The following is a 21,512-nucleotide window of genomic DNA, read 5'->3' on the forward strand; positions in this document are numbered from 1 at the left end:
ATGAACCATTACTGTGTTCACGGTCTTAAAACACAGCACAGTAATCTTCCTCCCAGCAGAATGATCCTGACTGTGTAATCAGATCTGGTTTAGAAGGAAGTTATTCATCCTTGTGTTGACAACAGGAGTCCTACTTGTGAATTAGAAAGCCATTATGGTTACCACTTTCTGCAGCTGCACCATTTGAAGAGGAAGCAGGGGTCTGAACTGAGGAGCAAGTTCCTTGGTTGTTCCTCAGACTGGTGAAGCTATGTTGGTTTGGCACTGACTGCACGTGAAAACTATGTCAGAGCCCTCAAGTGGGGCCATGCTGTCTCACATCTTCCAGGGTGGGTGCCAGTTTTTACTGTTCCATTTTGAAATCTTGGGACTGGGCTAGAAAGTGTCTCTTGGTGTGACAAAACAAACTGTGACACAGTTTGAACAATCTTTTCTCTTTGGGATTTGTGCTTCAAGTTGAAATGGGATAGGAGAAAATGGAGATGATTTTACTGCCAGTATTGCTGGAGGAGTGGAACCTGTGAATGCACTAAGAGGTGCTGTTGACAAGTGTCACAGTGTCTAGGGGACAGGATTCATACTTGGCTACTTGGTTTATGGCTGGGGATGGCCTGTAGCATCAGTAAGCTGTCGCTATGTATTGTAGAACAGGAGTCTATGAAGGTACATTCAAGTTCACCAGGGTTTTAGAAACTGTCAAGCTGACTGAGCAGGACTGCTGGAATGGCATCCTTGCTTGTCTCTATTGCCTCTGATACCTCTCTTGCTTTTTGGAGCTGGTTCAGTTATATCTGCCATGCTCTAGAGTACAGCAGTTTAAACCTTGTGATGCTCAAAGTGAGTTAAAAGATGCTTCAGTCAGCAGTGATAAGTCTGCTGCAGTAAAAGGCATCTCCCACTGGTGAAGCTTGGTAGCCATGGTTAGGATTGCTGGTTCAGCTTTTGATGAGACATCATCTTTCTTTACACATCCCCGGATAATTCTCGTAGGCACCTGCAGTAGGCTGGATCCGTTGCATTCTTATGCTGATGGATTAGCATCTGAAGTTTGGATTTGGTATCTTAAATGACAGATTGATGGTGTTAGGTACATGTTTTGTCACTCATTCAAGGACTGCACGACGACAAACTTACAAAGTCATATCTCATAAGGTTGAGGCATCCAATTAGGAAGTTTCATGTTCATGGAAGACTGCTGTCCTACTCTGATGGAGTTACAATACCAGCTGTTCTAACATCTACCTAATTCTGTGCTTGTAAAGCTAAAAAGTGGTTGCTTAAAACCAACGACACCAATGCTGAAGGCAAGGAGAATGGATACCTGTTAAGAAAGCAATGCCAAGAGAAACCATTGGGAGCTATTTTAACCTCAGTCCTAACAATTGCAAAGACACCCGAGGTGGGTCAGAATGAATTTATTTCTGTTTCAAGGTGTATGACAGGATCTATTGCAGGGCAGCCAAGAACTACTGTGCACCTGAATGCTGAGTCTGGCGGAGCATTTGTACCGGCACTGTGACTGGCTGGCTCACCACAAGGTGTGGGGCTAGCCAGCCAGCCCCAGAGAAGTGTCTTTCTGATATATATTATGTGACATCTTCTGCCTTGGCATTGACAATGTTTTTTTCCTTATTAGACTTGATTATTTGAGTTTTAGCTGTCAGAGTGGATACTTGAACTCATGGAGAGTAAGAAGGCTGATATATGGTGTATTTTAAGAGCCTGTGGTCCTGAGATCTCAGGTCAGATGTTTAATGCCACCTTTGCCAGAAGCCATGTGATTCTGTTTGAATTCAGAATCTGAGATACAAAAACTTGAACCTTTCCTGGCCTGGGGCTTTTACTTTAAGAAAGTGACAGGCTTATACACCTTTTTCCATGAGACATACAGAAGCAGAAGAGACTCTCTACTACGCATATGCAAGCAGTAAAGCAGCAGGCCTGAGGGAAAATTTAAGGATAAGTGGTCCTAAAAAAGCCAGCCTATTGCATACTTCATGTCAGCGTGTGGAAGTTAACTGTAGTTCTGGGACAAGTGACCAAGTAGTGACTTATGGCTGGGTTTGGTGTTCCAGCCATCATTAGAGGTAATAGATATTTGTAAGAAGTCCAGAGAAAGAGTGAAATGCAAAGTAATTAAGTTGTGTGGGCTAATGGCAGTATAGGTAATGATCCCATTCTCCCATTATTGCAGGCTTAAATGAGCATTTAGTTGCCTTTTATTGCTTTTTCTCAGTGGGCTATTTTAGGGACCATAACAAAATACAATGAAAACATGTTTCTAACCTATGTATAAGCTAAGTAAAGTATTAGAGAGCATGAGGGAGAGGTGGCAGTTTTAGTAGAGTGCCTAATAATTCTTCTGCCAGGTCTGCTTTGTGCTCAGTTAAACTCAGCCTGTGTCGGGAAACACCATTGTAGGTGAGCAGTGAGAAATGTGGGGACTCAGAGGTCCATATTTCCCTAGTGCATCCCTTCCATTCTGAAAGAGAGATGGAGCATCCGCGAGTGAAAGAGGGGCACGGAGACCAGATCAGAGACTCCTGTGGGGTCTCTGTAGGGGTGCTTAGCATCACTCTTTTTGAGGTAATCAAGCTTCTTTATAATTCAGGAATGGGCAGAGAGACTGCAGCTCAAAGCTCGTATCGTTTAGTGCTCATCTGAGGCCAATGTAGTTAAATGGGGATGTAAAGAGTAGTATGAGCAATAAATAGATGGCTTGTAACAGTATAGCTGGCTCAGTAAGGAGAGGATTGGGAGAGCTACAAAAACCACTAGGAGCAAGCTAAAAATATAGGTAGAAATGAGATGGAGAGAAGGAAAATTTTTGAGCACTGGCTTTAGAAACTATTTCAGATTACTGTTAAAAGGCTTTTCAAATATATTTTGAGGCAGGTGGAAAGTAACTGAGAAAATGACTGCATGAGAAGCAGAGGGATGGGTGCGGTGAAAGATCAGTCACAAGCTACTCCGCTTCTCTCCCTCTGGAGATGAAAGTGAAGGGGAGGTAAAACGGGGCCTGTTCCCTTAGAGACGAGGGGAACTTAATGAGCTTCTGCTGTAGGGGAGAGAAGGGCTGCTCATTTCCTTGGGTGCTCAGTGACTTCTACTAGGTGCCTCACCTGCCTCAGTTCCCCCATCCCCCTTTGATTTTTGTCCCAAACAAATATTTGTGGCATTGTCAACAGCCTTAAGAAGAGTTCAGGTTGTAGGAGCTGTGACTTTTCTACTATGGTACCTGTGTTGCGTTTCTGGCTTTGCTTTGTCTTTGGCTTGGATGGTAAAAGAACTAATCCAAAGCTTCTCCCTAAAGTTAGCCTGAGTGTGAATCTTTGGTGTATCCCAAGACACTGACCTGGCTTCTGATTCATTCATTATTCTTGCCCTATCTTATCTTAATTTTAGCCAGAAGCAAATGTACCAAAATAGAATTATACATATATATATTTTATATATATATATAGGGTTGGCAAAGAAAGTCTTGACTGTTAGCCACGTCCAATAGTTTTCCAGCCTGTGATGGCATAGTACTCACAAGAAGAGACATTTTTCTATCAAAGAGAAAACTCCTCTGTTGTTGCTGGTTATTTGGTCTTGACAGAATGGATGTAGCCCATTCCTTGCACCAGCTTTCTTCTGTAGAAGTCTGGTGGCTTTTGGTTTCTTCTGCACTTCTGGTATGTTGGCTGTTACTTAGCTAGCCAGATTTGTGTGCCAAGAAATGCGGCAGAGGCTGTTGTGCTGTGTGAAATCACGATGTGCCTTAGAAAAGAGATGTTTTATCATCATCTTACTGGACGGAAATGAACTGGTCTGCACTGAAATTAAGTCCCATCCGTGTCTCTGCCATACATCAGTGCCCGTCCTGGCTTCAGTATTTGGCATACTCATAGTCCTCCAGCAGCCCAGTGTTCAGAGTTCAGCTTGGCCTTGCCAAATAAACTGAGGCATTTCTTTGGAGGGAAAAAAATTGACTTCTTTGACTAATTACTCCGTGAAGCAAGTAGAAAAGAGGAAAAATTACCTGTTCACTTGCCAGTACAGGAGTTTATATCAGACCCACTGAAAAAAGCAAATTGTGCTGCAGATCTTTACTACTTTACTACTACTCCTACTACTACTACATCCTGTAGATGGGAAGGGCTGCTAAAGTAGGGAACTAGAGTGGAACTAAATTAATCTCGGTTTTTACCTTTTTTTTTTTTTTTAACTGCTACAATGCTTTGTTTACTTCATGTGTGAAGTGCTTAGTGAAGTGGGACCTAACTAGTTAACTCTTCAAGTTGCTTTGACAAAATGCACAAAATCTAGCAGTACCACAGCAGCAGCATGACTCTTTCTGATAGCTATCTCGGTCCTCAAAGCTCTTCAAGAGCCCTGCAGCCTCTCTGGAACACAAGGAACTCTGCTAAAGGTAAAGCTACTGGCATGTAGGAGGGAGAAATCAGATTGCAAATGATGTGTTTCACATTGGAGGTGTGTTTCTAAGAAGCATTTTAGCTGAGACTACAACAGATGCTTATCCAAGACTACATGGGGATGCTTCTGAGAGGAGTGGAGACAAAAGGAGCTCATGGAAGCTCTGGGGTTTTTGTTTATTTCTTGCTTATTGTTTTTTTTTGAAAGTGAAAACCTCTCCTAACTAATCCCTGATTGAGCCAACTAGCCTTCTCTATAGCCTGTAAATCATTTTTCACATTAAAAGCAAAACTGAAAGACAAGGTAGGCTGGCAGCTTAGGGATATGGCAACACCTCCGCTGGAAATGTAAGCAAGAATAATTGCTTCTAGAATGCTCAATAAACAAACCAACCACTTAATTAAGAATAATAAATCAAGTAGGGGAAGGAAACATTTTTACATCTATGCCTTGGTATAGCTGAACTTGCAGGCAGGTTATGATTGCTCAGGGACATTCTTCTGTGTTACCTGAACACTGTATAGGGGCTCTAATAGTACAACAGGGGCTTCTGTTCAACAGAAATTATTTCTGTGCTGTTCTGGTGTATAGAAGGGCAGGTGATCAGTGGTGGAGGAAGACATGCAGATTCCTGTCAGGTACTATAGTGAGGGTGAGGATCTAAAGGTCACAGTGATTACTCTGGATTTTGGCCCTCAGGAGTCAGATGGATCTTAACTTTTCTGGTCATTCCACTGTTGCGGACTTTGCTTCCTGAAGGTTTCTTCCAGGCTATGTTTGCAGTTGGGGCTGCAATTCAGGTGATTACCCCAACTTGTACCAACCGGTGGTAGGACTGTCTTGAACTGGAGTTGATATTTGGGTGGACTCAAATACATGGCCTGCTGGTGGAAGGGGATCTATCTCTTGAAACCAAAGCTGAGAGAAACCAGTTTTTACAGTCAGTCTCCCATGTCAGCAGTGTGGGCTGGGTTTTCAGCAGGCATCACAAAGGGCAGAGGTCCTGTCCAAGGCCCAGTCTGAGGCACCCAGGCGACCTCTGTGTTTTGTAATGCTTTGACTGTGTGGCAGCTATCTGTAATGAGAGGCTTAGTAAGATTAGGGAGCTGACCAAACTAATTTTTATTTGGGCTAAATTATGGTGTTTAGCCACAAAACCTGTATTTATATCTGGGGAAGGGGGGGGGGGGGGGGCGGGATTTTGGTGTTGCTGACTATCCCACCCAATGGTGTAGGAAGGTTTCAGAAATGATGGCTAAACCTTTTGAGAATGACTGGATGTTTGACATTAATGAGGAAAAAATGCAAAGCTAAAAGCATCTGAGATGCACAGAATTCAATTACTTGGCAGTGCAGTTTGATTTTTAGTGTGTTTTGCAGTACATTAGTAATTGATCTGTGCAGTATTTGTAACTGCAGAGGAGCTCTAGATGAGTGTTTGCCATGATTGTTACAAAATGTTCAATGCTGGGAATAAAATTTCTCCTTGCTGTGATTGTTCATCTGATTTATGGCTAATGGAAAGTAGCTGTCTTGCTCCTTTCTACAGCAAATCGATCTTGATTCTTCTTTGAAAAAATCCCAGTAAGAAGAATTGTTCTGTAAAAAAAAAAACCCAATATGAAGTTAAATCATGGTGAGAGCTGCTGCCTGGTGGACACACTTGGCACACCTCCTGTGGCGCAGACCATTGGGGTTCTTGCACTGGTTGTCACTCTGACTGCAGCTCTGTGCCCAGGAGGCACTAGTGTTCCAGAAGTGGAGGATTCTCAGGGCCCAAAAGGTTCATTGTTCAAACTCTTTAAAGCCCAGAAATTCATTGGCAAATCTATTTCCAGCTCTACCTACACTGTCTTCCCCTGCGTGACATTAGAGATCCTGCTGTCTAAAGGAATCTCCCAACTCATTCTGTTATTTCTGTTGTGCTTATACTCCTTTTTTTTTGATAGAAGCTGGAGTTCCCAGGTGGTTTCCCATCCAATGCCCAGATAGGCTAAGAAAGGTTTAGTTTCCAAATGAGGCAAAAGAGGGTGGGTTTAGTCTGGTGTGTTCAATAACCCAGGCCACTGAATCTCTTAATGACTTTTGTAAAAGTCACTCTCTGTGTCCCATTTTCCTCAGCTGTAAAATAGTGATGAAGCCTGTAAGGGATCCCACAGTTAGTGTGGGACACAGTTCTGCTAAACACTCTCTGAAAAAGGTGCAGTTTTATGGGAAGTTTTCCTCTAGGCTGCTTATTCCTTATCTACCTCTTCCAGGACAATTTGTGCCTACCCCTGAGGTAACTGAGACTACAAGTGTGTCTGATCCAGAAGTTCCTCTCTTCTTGAGTACTAAAGCACAATGGACTAACATTTTGAATTTTGCTGCCTGACATCAGTCCAGCTAAGCATACATTTATTTTTAGCAGCTTAGCTGTACAGTTGCAACAGAAGTTAAGCACCTATCAAAGGTCACGGCTGGATGAGAGCCAGCATAGTCAGCAGCCAGCCTTGAGCAAACATTGAGGAGAGAGGTGATCCTTTCCCTACGGAGTTATGATATTGGTTAACTGCAAGATATAATGGGTGGAAGAAATGAACCAAGTGATATAGAAGGGTGATCCCACAGTAAGAGCAGCACATGCTCTGCTTGCGGTGGGTTTTGCCAGCTGCCTTGGCCTCATTAGGAGCACAGTGTTTCCTAACTGAAGGAAGAAGAGCATCAGGAGACTAGTAAAAGGGACAGTGTCTTGGCAGCTGGGAATGGGAGAGGAGTAGGAATACTTACGACGTGAGGCATGAAAGGCAGGTGTCCCAAGTGTTACTTGTATAAACATCAAACCTTTTCCTCCTGTGTCTGAGTTTCTTCATGTGCCTTTCTCTAGGCTCAGACAGCGAACTTGGTGCTGGAAGATGGGACGAAGATGAAGGGCTATTCTTTTGGCTATCCATCCTCCACAGCAGGGGAAGTCGTGTTCAACACTGGTCTTTCTGGGTAAGGCAAAAGCAAATGAGATATAAGCACCACAACTTCTATGGGACCCTGTTAAAGTGTGAAAGCTGCTTTTTGCAAGCTTGTAGGGGCCTGATCCAAGCATGCAGTGTTCTGTATAAGAAAACACTGTGGTCCAGGGGTACACAGAGCAAGATAGTTAATGAAGAGACTTCAGGCAGTCCTCTTGTGTCATAGCATTTGTGGTGATGAGCAGCTTTAAAGGCAGATATAAGTAACCACGGTAGTGAGGTATCCATGTAGGGACCTGATCGCTTCCCAGTGAAATGCAGCCACTGCTGAGTCAGAGCAGAGGAGCTGTCTTTGTGCTCCCTTCAGTGCCCTTATAAAATATAGAGGTTTGAAACATCTGCAGCCTTCTAGGTAATGGAACTTGGTTCCAAGTGCAAAATTTTAAAATCCCAAGGTTCACCTATATGACCCATCTCTTATGACATTTGTTGGCTCTTACCACACTTAAGGATTCATTTAAACTCTGTGCCCTTTCCAGCTAAAGGGTAGGATGAGATTTGTGCCTAACCTAGCATGACTTTCTGTCCTCTTGAGTGGTGGAAGCCAGTGGCTGACATAGGATAGCAGCCAAACACTGCTGGTGCTTTTGTTGAACTGCTTGAGCAGAGGAAATCTGCCCAGAAGAATGAGGCTTTTGGTCAGGAGAGTGACGTGCCCCTGGGGAGGTGAGACAGCTCTGAGGTCATTGGTATTTGAGCTTTTCCTGCAGTCATTCATAGCTGTCTTCACCCAGCTGCCTTGAATTCCCCAAATTCTGGTCTCCTTTGGAGAAACCAGTACTCACAGGATGAGTTTTCAAATGAACTCATTGGTGAGAATGTTAAATTGCTGCAGAGGGGAATCTGTTTGCAAAGTTTTGCATTAGGAGGCGATTATTTAAGTATTTTGACAGCACTAATTACTGGCTGTGTTAATATACCTGCCAACAAGCAACTGTTTAATATAGATCAGAATGATGGAGGGCACCAGAGTTCTCTTCTCAGTGATACATTATGGGCAATAAATCTTGTCACATCACAAAAGTCAAGGAGGACCTGATGGATTAATTTTCTCTCCACATGTTACTGTGGCAGCAGAAGCTGTGTTTGCTCATTTTCTAGTGATATGGAGAGAATGCCCCTGAAAGAGATCTCTTCTGTGCTGGAGAGCATATGGGCATGGAGGGAACATTGAAAATGTAAGCTTGTATCTTCAGAGCACTCCCCAGGAACATAACCTTGATTGATTTGGAGAAGAGGAAGTTAAGAGTTTGCAGCATTGTTGCAGATCATAAAAGTGACAGATCTGCTACTAGTCCAGGGATTGTTGTCCAGTGAAAGAAACCCTGTAGCTTTGCCTAGTGCTCCTGATCACAAAGATCAAGACCTTATGTATCCATAGGAACCCAGCTACCTCTTTTGATTGATGCAGTAAGAAGCTAGGTGCCTGCATAAAGGAGGTGCCAAGATTTGGGGTCTTTTACAGACTGTCTGGGCACATGGCAGTTTGTCAGTACAGGGAGCAAGAGGCTAGTTCAGGGGTGATTTTGCTGTGGCCACTGTTAAGCCTCAGACCACTGCTTTATGTAAACTGGGTGTTTCTAGATGGTGAGCAAGGTCAGCATGGGCTCTGTACTGGGACGATTAATATGCCGTTCTGTAGAGGACTGAAGGCAGTGGGCTGATTAGCATTGATAATGTGCAGCTGTGGCCTTGCCTCAGCGGCAGTGGGTTGATTGACATGGACGATGTGCAGATGTAGCTCGTTCCCACAAAGTGGTTAAATAGCCCTGAGGATGGTGGGAGAGGGGGTTGGATGGAAGAGGAGCAGTGTGGTCTGGCCTCTGGAGGAAGGAGATAGAGCACAGACAGCAGAAGCTGACCAATGGTAAAGCCTTGTTGTAGCCTACTGGTTTGTTTGTACTTTGACACTGTTCTGCACTTCATCTCCTCATCTGGACTCCCACCTGCTGACTCATGTCATAGAACTAGGAGGCAAATCAGTTTATGTGCATACAGCTTTCAGGCTTGAAGTAGCTAAAGCTGGTTGAAGTGTTGTCATATTACCCTGGAATAGAGGGCAGAGAGCACTCTTCTAGGGATGGAATGTTGCCTTTTCATTAGAAAAGCATAAGGATGAACTTTTCAGAAACATTCACTCAAAAAAATAAAAAGAAAAAAACTTGGTGTTGCAGCCATCTGTTTCGTGTAAGAACAAAAAGGAAGATAGATTTCCAATTAAGAAAGAAGAATTACAACCCATAAAAAGTTCCCAAGTTTGAAACAACTCAGTAAATGCATTTGCCTCTGATAAGTCTGTGTGTGTTTCCCATGATATTCCAGAAAGAGAACTGATTGACAGGAATTTACTGAAATCAGGCAGGTCTTTGGGCAGGCACAGCAAGGATTAGATCTTGCAGCATCTTTGGAACTCATGTTCCCATCTGCTCCTCTGTGCTTCATAAGGCATTGTGCCTGTTTAAAGGGCATTGAGTCTCAGTGCAGAGCTGTGCCTTCATACCCCAGCCAAACCCAATGGCTCTCTGTCCTTGTTTGCTGGTTACAAATAACATGCAAAGGTTAATTACATTAGCTTTGTCATTAACAAAGAGTCTTTTGGAAGCATAAGTAATTGACTTGGAAGGAGACAGTAACGCCAAATGTGCACGTGCCATGCACTTACTGCAATTCTGTGATCACACTGCACTTTGTGTGGTTGTTTACCTGCAGCAGGAAGGATAGATTTGAACAACAGGGGAGGCTTACCTGAAAATATTTCATGGCCGTTGTTCATTTGACATGTCATTTCTCAGAGCTGGCTGGTGTGCTGCGTTGTCTGTATCTGCTTGCAACCATTCTAGGTCTATTGAAGGATTTCCCAATGCTTGACAATTAATCTTCTGGCAGTAAGTCCAATGTTCCATAAAAATGTCCCTTGTGACTTGCTGATATCTGGTAGATGGCTGGAGTTGCCAATTATGTATTGTTTAAACAATAATGACAATAATAAATTATATTTTTTATAGGGCAGATTCATCCTGAAGTGTCTTTATGCATTTGGCTAAACATTTTTGTGGATAACTTAATCTGTTTGTAAATTACAGCTGCTTTTGGGTTGAAAGACAGCAATTGTTTAATGGATTGCTGGAACAGTATAAGGGAGAAAGTGAATGACTGTGTTAATTTGAAGCTGAAGAATAGGAGCATGGACATGTAGTACAGGTTTACCCTGTCCCCCTCTTCAGGGTTGAAAGTGAGACTGGATCTGCTGGATGCAGAGCTGATACTTTGCAAAATCCTAGGTTTGACCCTCCATTGCAGAAGAATACTCCACCACACTTTTAGATCTGTCCTTGCTGAGAAGGGTATTCAGGCTGGTGCTTGAACAAAATTGCTGTTTCTGGGGCTTCTGCCTTGGGTAAAGATATAAGGACAGGCTTTGGGGACTTGTAGCCAGGGTGGACTGCTGAATCCCAAAACACTACCTTCAACTTGCCTTCATCAGAGGTACACAAGCTAAATTCCAAGAACTTAGGAGTCTTCTCAGGTGAAATGTATGGTGTCCCGTGGGTGGGAACCTGGAGATTGCCTAGAAGAGAGGCCAGGCCTCCGCTGGAAGAAGCTGCAGAAGTGGTACCATGGCAGGGTTTGTTGACAGAGCAAGTATGAGGGAAGAACCTGGCCAGAGTAGTTGTGAGGAATCACAAGGGTGATTCATAGCTGCTTCCCTGATCCCCAGACAAAAAGGTAGGCATAGATTTGTCTACCTGCTCCCCCACAGAAAGAGCAGTTACAGCCTTTAACATCTCAAGACCTGCAAGCTCCAGACTGGGGAAGGGACCAAGTCTGGGCACACAGCTCTGTTGTCTCTTCAGTTTGAGCTGTTGCCTCTGGTAGGGGCAAGTTCTCACGCTGCATGGAGGGAAGGACACAGTGATGACAAAGTAATGCCTGCATGGTGTGCCCAAAGAATGACCAAGCCCAAGCTGTTATCTGTGGGTCAAGTGATATGCCATGCACTTACTGCAGTTCTGTGGTCACTCTGCGCTTCATGTAGTTGTTTACCTTATGTGAAATCTCAAGGAATATGAGTTTGTTAATAGCTCCTGTGCTTTTCTTAAATGAAACATGAGAAGCCAAAGACTTTCCTTGTTCTCAGTGTCAAATGTTTAATCACAGATGGCAAAGTCAGGGCAGATTCACAGATGTGTTTGCTTTTATACTGAGAATGCTTTCACATGAATACCATTTCTGTCAGTCATATGGGCATTCAGACCTGACTTGTTTTCACTGGCTGTTTTGTTTCTCTTTCAACTCCAGACTAACATACTTTGCTTCTATTGCTTCATCATCTAGATATCCTGAGGCCTTGACAGATCCCAGCTACAAAGGACAGATTCTTACACTGGCTAACCCCATAGTTGGGAATGGTGGAGTACCTGACACGGCTGCTTTGGACAAAATGGGCCTCAGGAGGTTTCTGGAGTCTGATGGGATCAAGGTAACAGGGTGATGCAGAGCTGATCAAAGGGTAGTGCTAATAGCCTGAGAATGTGTGTCTGTGTGTGTTTGTGTGTGCACAAGAGTTTAATGGTACCCTCATAGAAGTTGGAAGGAATCAATAATACTCAGCCTTTCTTTTTCTTCTTCTGGATATTGTCCTTTGGAGGAATGGTGGCAAAAGATTATCCATCCTGCTTTCTGTACCAGGCCATGTGTTGTCTGAAAGTGGTGTATTTCCCATCAGTGATAGACATGCTGCATTTTTTTGTGAACTGCTGTCCTGGATGACTTTTTTCCCCACATTTCCTTCATTCCTTTCTGCCTCATATGGATCTGTGTTTGCCCAGGACTGGTTGCCACAGAGAGATCAAATGCCAGGAAGAATGAGAAGTTTCTATATGCTGAGACTTTTCTCTATATGCTTGTACTACCGCAAACAGGGAGGTGACAGTTATGTGGAGAGGGCCTTATGTACTAGTGCAGGAACCAGTATTTACACTGTGGTGACAGGGGATATTGGCTAGGAGCAGGGCTGTGTCTATGCAGTGGTGGCAGTACTGAAAAATGAAACAAAACCACATACTTGCAGAACCAGTGAAATATTTATCTGTCCTGAGGTGAAATGTCTTCTTTATAAGCTATCTAACTGCACTGGAAAATGGAGCTGACTTCTGAAATGAAATGTCACTTAAAAGGGAAAAGCTTTCTTAAACAAAAAATGAATCAAGACAAAACATTTTGTCTTGTCTTAAATTTCCATTTTCTTTCTAATGAGAAGTGCTTTTTTCAGTTCAATGCAATTTGCAGCTTTGGTTACCTGGAAGTCACATTATTTTATGAATTTCCTAAATAAAAAGGCCCTGGTACAATCATGACAGTGCATGGAGTCTTTACCCCTTTGCCAAGTACCTGTTTTGTGCACTGCCCCTGTGAAAACTCAGATTTGCTGTCTTTTTGTTATGTAAGAGCAGCCATATCATGTCTACCTAGCCTCGTGTCTTGTCCATGCAATGGTTTGCAGCAGATGAATAGTGAAAGCTTGGAAAGTGCAGGGCAAGTACAGAGTGATCTTTCAGTGCAAAATGCCATTTCTTCTCTCTGCAGGTTTCAGGTTTGCTGGTGCTGGATTACAGCAATGAGTACAGTCACCGGCAGGCTGCTAGGAGCCTGGGAGAGTGGTTGCAAGAAGAACAGGTGAGCGATCATTATGAGAACAGACCTGTATGTATGGGACAGGAGAAAGAGCTGGTGGCTTGAGCTGGTAACTTTTCTCCTCGGATGTCTTCACCAGTCTGTACTGGGCTCATTCAGTGTTCCATAGTTCTCTGATTCTTTATCCATTTCTCTTTTTCAGGGTGGAATGGTATTTCCAAGATTTCCAAGGTCCAGAAGGAATGTTAATTAAATGGGAATGTTTTGTTCTCCATAGATATGATACAGATTATATTCTATTCCCTCATCAAATGTTTCTCTAGTGCTGCTCCTAGAGGTTGCCATGGTTGTAATCTCAAGAGATGTTAGCTGCCAGAACCCTACTGATTTGAAGCTGTGGGAGTGAAGGATGTGTCAGTAGATTGCCACTGACTTGTGACAGCTGGGAAGATTGGGTGCTCATAAGTAAGGCAAAATGGGGCTCAGAAATGAGACAGATATTTGCCATGTGAGCTTTTTAATTTGTGCTTTTTAGTGCAGAAGCCAGATTTCAAGAACTAAGCTATTTATGAGTACGAATAGGGAGGAGAAGTGAAGAACTAGAAGTGAGGCAACTTTGTAGTAGTGCTGCTAAAAACCAGAGCTCCTTAAAGCAGGACATGTTCTTATCACCAAAGTGATCTGGCTGCTGTCTTCCTCTGTCTGAGCGCTTGTTCTCTAACTTTTCCTTTTCTTGTGTTTTCTTAGGTGCCTGCACTTTATGGGATTGACACTAGAGCGCTGTCCAAATTAATTCGTGACAAGGTATGATCTGCTTCCCTTGATCCAGTTGCATTAATCTTGCTGTTGCTGGGCCCTTTCTCTAACAGTGCAGCAAACTTGGGGTAGCAATGCTACTGCTGGGCTGCCTTTACATCAGATGCTGCTCAGATCCCTGTGCTTTTCCAAAGGCTCTGTGTCTTCTGTACAGCTGAGGCAATGCTCTGATCCAAGGGAGTCCCCTCTCCTTGGCTCTGCTCTGGTTCCTCTTCTACATAATTGAACCAGCACAAGCTGATGTAAATGAAAGGCCTCAGTTAGCTGTGTCAGACACAACAGGTAGTAGTGTCAACTACATGTTGCCTCAGAGAGTAACAGTCAGGCAGAGCAACAACTCTGTCAGATACTGTGGATATTAGTTCACAGGCAGCACCCCCTTTGGTCAGTCGAAGTTGTCCTGCTCCTGAGAGACAAAAGAATGCCTACAATAACCTAAACTGGATTTCTAATTCAGGCTGGTTTTCTTTGGCTGAAGCCTGTTATTATTTTTAGTAGTCATTACTTTGCTCTGCTCTCCAAGAGCTGACAATTGAAGGACATGAGTAGGTTTATTTTACCAAGTGGAGGTTAATGTTAAGGTACACTTCATGCTGGCTAAATATGTGATCAAAGCCAGTCTGAATGTAAACGTGCCTTGGAGGCTATTCCTTTGTAGTGGATTATTTGAAGCTGCTCTTTTCTTTAGGTGATCAATTTGCAGTCTGCAATCCCAGCCCATGCCCCCTTTCATTCCACAGAGCAAAATATGAACGACCCAGCTTGAATAGAAGATATTTGTAGAAATGAATTCTTATGGGAAGATAGGACATTGTCCTGTTCTTATAGATAGCAGATAACTGCAGTTTAATACAGTAGAAAATGGCAAAATGTCTTCTACTTTCTGAGATGTACTGTTTAATGGATCAGCATCCCTCTTATCCAAAGTAAATATACTTTCAATGTTTATCCTGTAACTTATCAGGGTATGGTAGTAATGCCCATTATACTGGGACTCTGAGTGGTATTGGTTTATGGCTTTTAAAATAGTGCATAATGTCACCTTTTCTCCCAGTCCTCTCAGGCTGAAACAAACAGCTTAGTATTTCACTCCATGTCTGTTTATAAATCAGGGGTGAGAACAGGGCTTCACTGTGATGAATGCAGAAATGAGCAGTGACTTGTTGAATTGTACTCAAAAAGTAAATGCAGGGACCGTTTGGCTGAATAGTCTGGGGGCAAGGTAAGACACAGGGTTCCTGTTTGAGAGCGAGGGCTTTAGAGCTTTGTCATCAGCGTTTATGGGACTTACTGCATGGTGGCACTCAGCAGTTTCTGTGGTTCCCAAGAAACTGACTTCTTTAAGATGATGCTGACCTTTCCAGCTCTGCTCCGTGCAAAGCAGCCCAGAGCAGCTTTTGGTGTAAGGTGCTACTCGAGATAGGATGTCAGCCACTGTTAAGAGCAAAATTCTGTCTTTAAAACTTACCCTTAGTAGTATGCATGGCAGTGCAAGATGCTGGCTCTTTCTTACCCCAGGAAAATGGCAAGGATACTTCAGGTATGGACAACCATGGAAGTATCTCATGGAAGCATCACTAAACCCAATGAGCTATTCTGGTGTGCATGCTAGAGTTTAACATGTTTTATTATGAAAGTGTTATGCATTAAAAGTTACAACAAAACATTTTACTTCCTCTGTTTTACGTCTGTCTTTGAAAAGTTCTGTGTTGCACACTCTGTCCCCATGCTGAGAAGAGGTTAACCCTAGCTTAATCCCACTTATTCCAGGAGTGGGCCAAAGCCAAACCAGGGATTTTTTAACCAAAAACTTTAATGAGTAGAAGGTGGAGAAGGATATGCTGCTGGCAGAGCAAGAGTGTCCTAGCTTCTGCAATGTGGTAACAGCAATAAAGAGTAGAGCTTTCTGGAGGTGATTTTTTTTTTTTTTTTTTTAACAGCTTATTCAGAAAACAGCTGTACTGACCTGCCTCCTACACAGCTTTGCCTTGCACCAGCTCTGCTGCCTTGTGGCTATCCACAGGAGGTGGCTGAAGACCTCACAGTGGGTTTCCAAAACCAAGAAGCTTCCCACTGCTTTGTGGATTACTCCCACATCTATGTAACAGTTATTCTGGGATCTGAATTCTGATCCTCTTGGAAGGCAACCCATTTTACTGTCACTAGACACCTTGCCAAAAAACTGCCTATTGACAAATTTTATTGCTGACAATGCCTCTCCCTTGAATGAAGGATTTTAAACAGATTTTTGATACCAAGGAAAGCTCATAAACTTCTGAAGATGCTAGAAATGGTTATAACTCACCAAGAAACTATCCGTAAACATCTGTTCCAGTTGCTGTGCCTGTCAGCACCTTGTCCCAGTGTTCACAGCTTCTCCTTTGCTCATGGTTTTTGTTTACTGGTGTATTTCCACAGGGCACAGTACTTGGGAAGATTGAATTTGAAGGTCAACCCATGGAGTTTACAGACCCAAATAAGCAAAACTTAATTGCAGAAGTTTCAACAAAGGTGAGAAGTTCTTCTGTAGTCCCAGGGCTGTATACTCCAGGTTGTAACTGCTCCCCGTTTGCTTTGGGGATCATCCAGTCTTTCTAAACAAACAATCTGGGGACTTTTCCATACTTTTGCAGGACTGTCCTCTCAACATCATCCTTGTAGAGTCCCCATGGCTTCTCAGGTGCAGTGCTGAAGATGTAAAATGAGCTGTGTTGAACTGAATGTGGCCTGAACAGTGCTTTGTTCAGAGGATTATGTGTTAAAAGACAGGATTGAGAAGTATTGAGAATACAGTTAGACCTATTATATGGTGGACATTTTCAAACACAAGAAGAATTAATAACAAGAATGGTTGCTTTCCTTGTATAAATTTCAGGAAAGGTCACAATAATATTTGATAATCTGTGTTCAGGCATAATTTTGTTGAGGTGATTCCAGAAGATATTTCTAAAAGAGACCAAGTTAAGAATCCCCTGAATCTAGTATTACTAGTATTAGCTGCTTTGTCTATAGACATGTACAAAACAGCAGTTAATTTTGTACTTTGTTAGCTGGGCATGCAAACTTGCTCAACCACAAGCTGAGAAAAACATTATAAATCATGAGGTTGTAGGAAACCAGACCCATACTAAGAACAGTAACTGTTCTTGTACCAACACAGGGGCTAATGTCTTAAACTGTGGACCCTATGGGGATTTAGTTGTGGGATTAAGAATGCCTTGGGTACTCAATCCCACTGGTTGAAGTGAGAACTGAGAGAATGAGTCCCTTTTACAAATTCCGTGCTTACTGTGGTGTTTGCAGCTCCAAGATCAGTGAGGCTCTGGAATAGTTCTGCAAATAGTTCTACACATAAGCTGGTGTGCTAGTGGTGTGAGTGAGAAGCAGTCCAGAACTAACTGGTCAGTGAACAGCTGGGAATTTGAAGTGCGGTCTCCATCCAGGTGTGGATTTACCTGGGATGCCATTGAAATATATAGGCTGTCTTGCAAATCTCACCTTTGGTGACCTCACCAATTCATGCCAATACCTCCACTGTATTTTGAGTCAGGGCCTTGTTGCTACACAGAAGGATGGCAATTGCTTATTGAGGTTGTGATCTATGATTGCAAGACGCAGGTGGAGCCACTTCGAGCAATAACTCAGAAATAGGTAAGGTTGCTGATGCTAAGCTCTGCAATTACTAAGACAGAATTACTGTAAAGAGGCTGAAAATAGCTTCTAAAAGGGAGATATAATAAGATTAACGGAGCTTTGGTGGTCTCATTATGTTTATAACTTCATTTTATAGGCTTAAAAAGCAACATCGCAAATAAAGCTGAAAATGAAGTAAGCTGTTCAGTGTTGGTAATTGCTGGACATGATAGTCTATCTGTTGCCAAACAGCTATTTTCATGTAAATAGAGATATAGTATGATCCGAAATCTACTTATCAATTGTACATTAGGACTGATTGATTTTTTTATTATTATTATTTTTTACCCCACATCTTTTAGATGCTAGTGGTATAGACTTCATTTGCTAACATTGCCTATACAGGGCAGGGAATATAGAAAAGTGCCAGTATTTTGCAGAAACTTTTGTTGTTTTCTTTTGATGCATGTGATGGTCAGGGTCCCCGAGCAGAGAGGTATTTCACCACTTGAAGCTAAAAGTAATTTCTAGTCGCACATACAGCCCCACGTACTCGTTTTGTTCTCAGCACTATTGCCAGCAGGAGTTTGACTCTTCCTGACTGCTGGCTCACAGCCTTTCCACATCATCCTTTCAGACCGGGACAGTTTCTTATAGGCTGTGCAGTGAACAGATAAGGGAAATCCTCTGACTTTAGAAGCAATATATTTTAACAGTTCCCTGATCCAGTTCCCAGTTTGGTTTCTGTCTAGACATACTTTCGGCCAGATGCAAGGGTCAGTGCTCTGCAGTACAGAGGAACTGGAAGTGTGAGAAGTGGGGGAGAAGGATGTGAAGACAGCAACACCTAAAATTAGTCTCTCTGCTGAAGGACAGGTTGTAACAAATCATAGCCTAATTAACTGGACAGGGAAGAGTTTTGAGAGTGAGGTAATTAAGTTACCTCAGAGCAGTTTTGCCCCACAACTCCCTCTGACCATTAGAACAGCCAAGGAGAAAATTTGAGGGAGATGTTTGCTTCATAATGTTTTACAGCTTTTTAAGGATGGATGTTATCAAAAACTGATGGGTGTCCAAAAACCTTTTTAAAAAGGAGGGTGAATTTTTCTGAAGGGACTCTGGCACATGACACTAAGTTAGCTTCTGTGAGAACTGAACGCCTTGATTTTCTTGAGATTTTTGAAATCCATCTCCCAGAAGCCAGAAGGACAGCCAGTAGAAGACCCATACAATTCCTGTGCAGTAATACAGTTCTACCATGGACTCTGGAAGTAGAATCCACTTGCGTATTGGTGACTGTGAAGATATTGTTGTATTTGATGTCAGGCACAGATTCATATCAGAAACCTTAGGTGATCTAACAAGACCCAGTTTCAATGTGATTTCCGTTCTATTAATTATCAAAAAGGGATTGTGAGGTACTTTGCCATCTGATTATGTAGCTTGAACTACAAAGTACGTTCTGATACAAAAAATCTGCATTATACAGCAGGAGTCGCTACATCAGTGGTGACACTACTGGCTCTGTGTTATGTCCTCAGAGGTGGATTATTGGTGGTTCACATGTTGCAGCTTGAAGCCTTGTAGTGAAGGGAGGTGGCTCCTTGCACCCCATCTCTTCCATCCTTGTGCCTGACATGGCAGTAAGTCACTCCCAGTGATAATCAGAGCTGTCCTCACATAGGAAGTGCTCTTGCATCCCCAAAATCTCTTCATCACAATCTTTGGAAAGATAACATTTCAAACAAGGACAGAGTTAGGCTAACACAGAGGCAGGAGTTGTAATATTCTGCTAATAAACTTAATCTGGAGTTCCCTGTAGAGAGGATATCTTTCCTTCTGGCTGGTCATAATCTGCCTATGAAAAGATTCAGTTTGTCACCCCACACCAGGCATATTGAGCATGGATTTCAGCATATTTTCATAAAGAGGACCAGCTGTGGAATATGAATGCCAGGGAAGCTGATTAAAAGGGAGTTACTTTGTTTAAAAAACAAACAACCCAAACCAAAAAAAAAAGACCTTTTTTTCCCAGTGGTGTGTTGCACAAGAGAAAAGCCACTTTGGGTCAAGTGCACCTATCAGTATCAGCTTTCAGAAGCTGAGCATAAATGAAGGTAGGAATAGTTTGATTTTAGAAGAAAGAAGGCTGCCTTATGCACTTATTGATGAATAACATCCCAGCCTGGTGCTAACTGCGGTCATGTAACAAGCAAAAAACTATCCAGCAAGCTTCAGAAAGAAGCTGTCCACAAACAGCCTTCCATCAGTGCTACAGCTGTCTGTCAGCATGTCTGCATGTTGCAGTGTCAAGGCCCATACAGCTTATGGTGGTTTGACTTTATTCTCTTCCATGCTGGTTGTGGCCAGTGGACAAGTGGGTGCACAAAGCATAATAGTCCAGATTTGGGACTGGTGACAATTTACTTTGTGGGATGGGTGAAGGAACAGCAGCTGGAAAAAAAAAGTGTTGTCTGATATGTAAAACTGTCAGGTCCACATGAACACAGGTCATGCTCAGTGACATGCTTGGCCTGGTCTATACTGTTGTGATGCATTGGAGGTCACTCATAGGGTATCTCCAGCTGTGCTATGCTTTGGTCTTACTGTGACTGAAGGGTCAGTCATGTTAATGTGATGGATCTGTAGCTGGTGTGAAGTAGCCTTGCACCACTGGCATCAGCAGGATGACTTAACTTCAGCTGAAAATCTCTCACTGTGTATCTCATGTTTCTCTTGGACTCAATAATCTGTGAGAACTGGCTTGCTGCTTCACTGCCAGTGAGGTGAAACACAGAAAGAAAGCTTATTAGCTATGGAAACAAGTGATTTCTTAGGAATTGCTATTACTGCTGTAATCAAAAGTATATAAAAGAGCATTATAACTTCTACTTTCACAGAAAAATGAAGGAAGCGCTAATGTCTGAAGTACTTCTGGAGATTTCCATGTAAACTGATTGTTAAGTACCGGTTGCTACATGTTGGTGAAAAGTTTTTCTGCTACCCATCTTCCCTGTGTTTTGAGGACAGAATAATTTACAAGTAATTTACAGCATGGTCTGCCTTCTTATAGGAAGTCAAGGTTTATGGAAGAGGGAATCCAATTAAAGTTGTAGCTGTTGACTGTGGGTTGAAGCACAACGTTATCCGTCTGCTAGTAAAGGTAGGTCAGTGCTTTATGTCCTTCACCTCTTGTTTTGCTTTGGTAAGAGCCTCGTCTGTACTCACTAGCCTTCCCTCTGCCTGGACACATCCATTCTAGTAGCAGTTGCCCTCCTAAAATGAGGTAGAATTTTTAGGATGATTCTGTATGGACGGGGAGGTGTTTTCTGAACTTGGTACACTGTATTGAGGGGATAAGGAAGACGATCTGTGCAGCAGCAGCCTCTCAGCCATGAGAAGAATTCCTAAAAGGCAAGTTTTAAAAAGCCAAGACACAGCTTCTGTAAAGGACAATGAAGGAAGGTCAACCCAACATTGTAACAAAAAAATAAATTGGGTGGAAAATTTTGCAGTGAGGATGGTGAATGGATGAAACAGGCCCAAAGAAATTGTGGAATGTCTGCCCTGGAAGATATTAAAAATTCAACTGATCAATGCCTTCAGCAACCTGCCCTAAAGTTGAAATTACCCCTGCTTTGAGCAGGGATTAGACCAGATGACCTCCTGAGTTATTCTTTAACATTATGATTCTGTGAAAAATTTTTCCTGTTGTTAGTGCAGTGATGTAGCAGTCCTCACTTCTTTAGCCATGCAGGAGGAATGAAGGCGGTGTCCTCTCATTCTTTAGATGTACAGGGTTTCCCTGTTTCCCTTTTTTAGTTTATGTGGATGTTTGTGCCATTTTTGATGTGCAGGACTATTTCTGGCATGTTACAGAATGAAACTGTGAAGCTCTAATTTAGCAGTTAGGATGAATGCACCGTGTAAACGTGAACATATTTTACATGTGTGCATACACACTTATTTTACATTCCATTAGTAAGTTTTGATCTCCCTAGCAAA

The 21,512-nt window shown here is 42.7% G+C and overlaps 1 protein-coding gene across 1 annotated transcript in view; it reads left to right on the forward strand.

The window, feature by feature from the left end:
- Positions 1 to 7,292: 7,292 nt before the first annotated feature.
- Positions 7,293 to 21,512, forward strand: part of CPS1 (carbamoyl-phosphate synthase 1) — a 90,612-nt gene continuing 76,392 nt past the window's right edge. The window contains exons 1-6 of the mRNA XM_037398850.1: positions 7,293 to 7,395; positions 11,760 to 11,904; positions 13,011 to 13,100; positions 13,806 to 13,862; positions 16,293 to 16,385; positions 20,581 to 20,670. Coding sequence (XP_037254747.1) covers positions 7,325 to 7,395; positions 11,760 to 11,904; positions 13,011 to 13,100; positions 13,806 to 13,862; positions 16,293 to 16,385; positions 20,581 to 20,670 — 546 coding nt within the window. The 5' untranslated portion in view covers positions 7,293 to 7,324. The remainder of the gene's footprint in view (positions 7,396 to 11,759; positions 11,905 to 13,010; positions 13,101 to 13,805; positions 13,863 to 16,292; positions 16,386 to 20,580; positions 20,671 to 21,512) is intronic.

Source organism: Falco rusticolus, chromosome 8, assembly GCF_015220075.1.
Source record: "Falco rusticolus isolate bFalRus1 chromosome 8, bFalRus1.pri, whole genome shotgun sequence".
In the NCBI taxonomy this organism is placed as follows: Eukaryota; Metazoa; Chordata; class Aves; order Falconiformes; family Falconidae; genus Falco; species Falco rusticolus.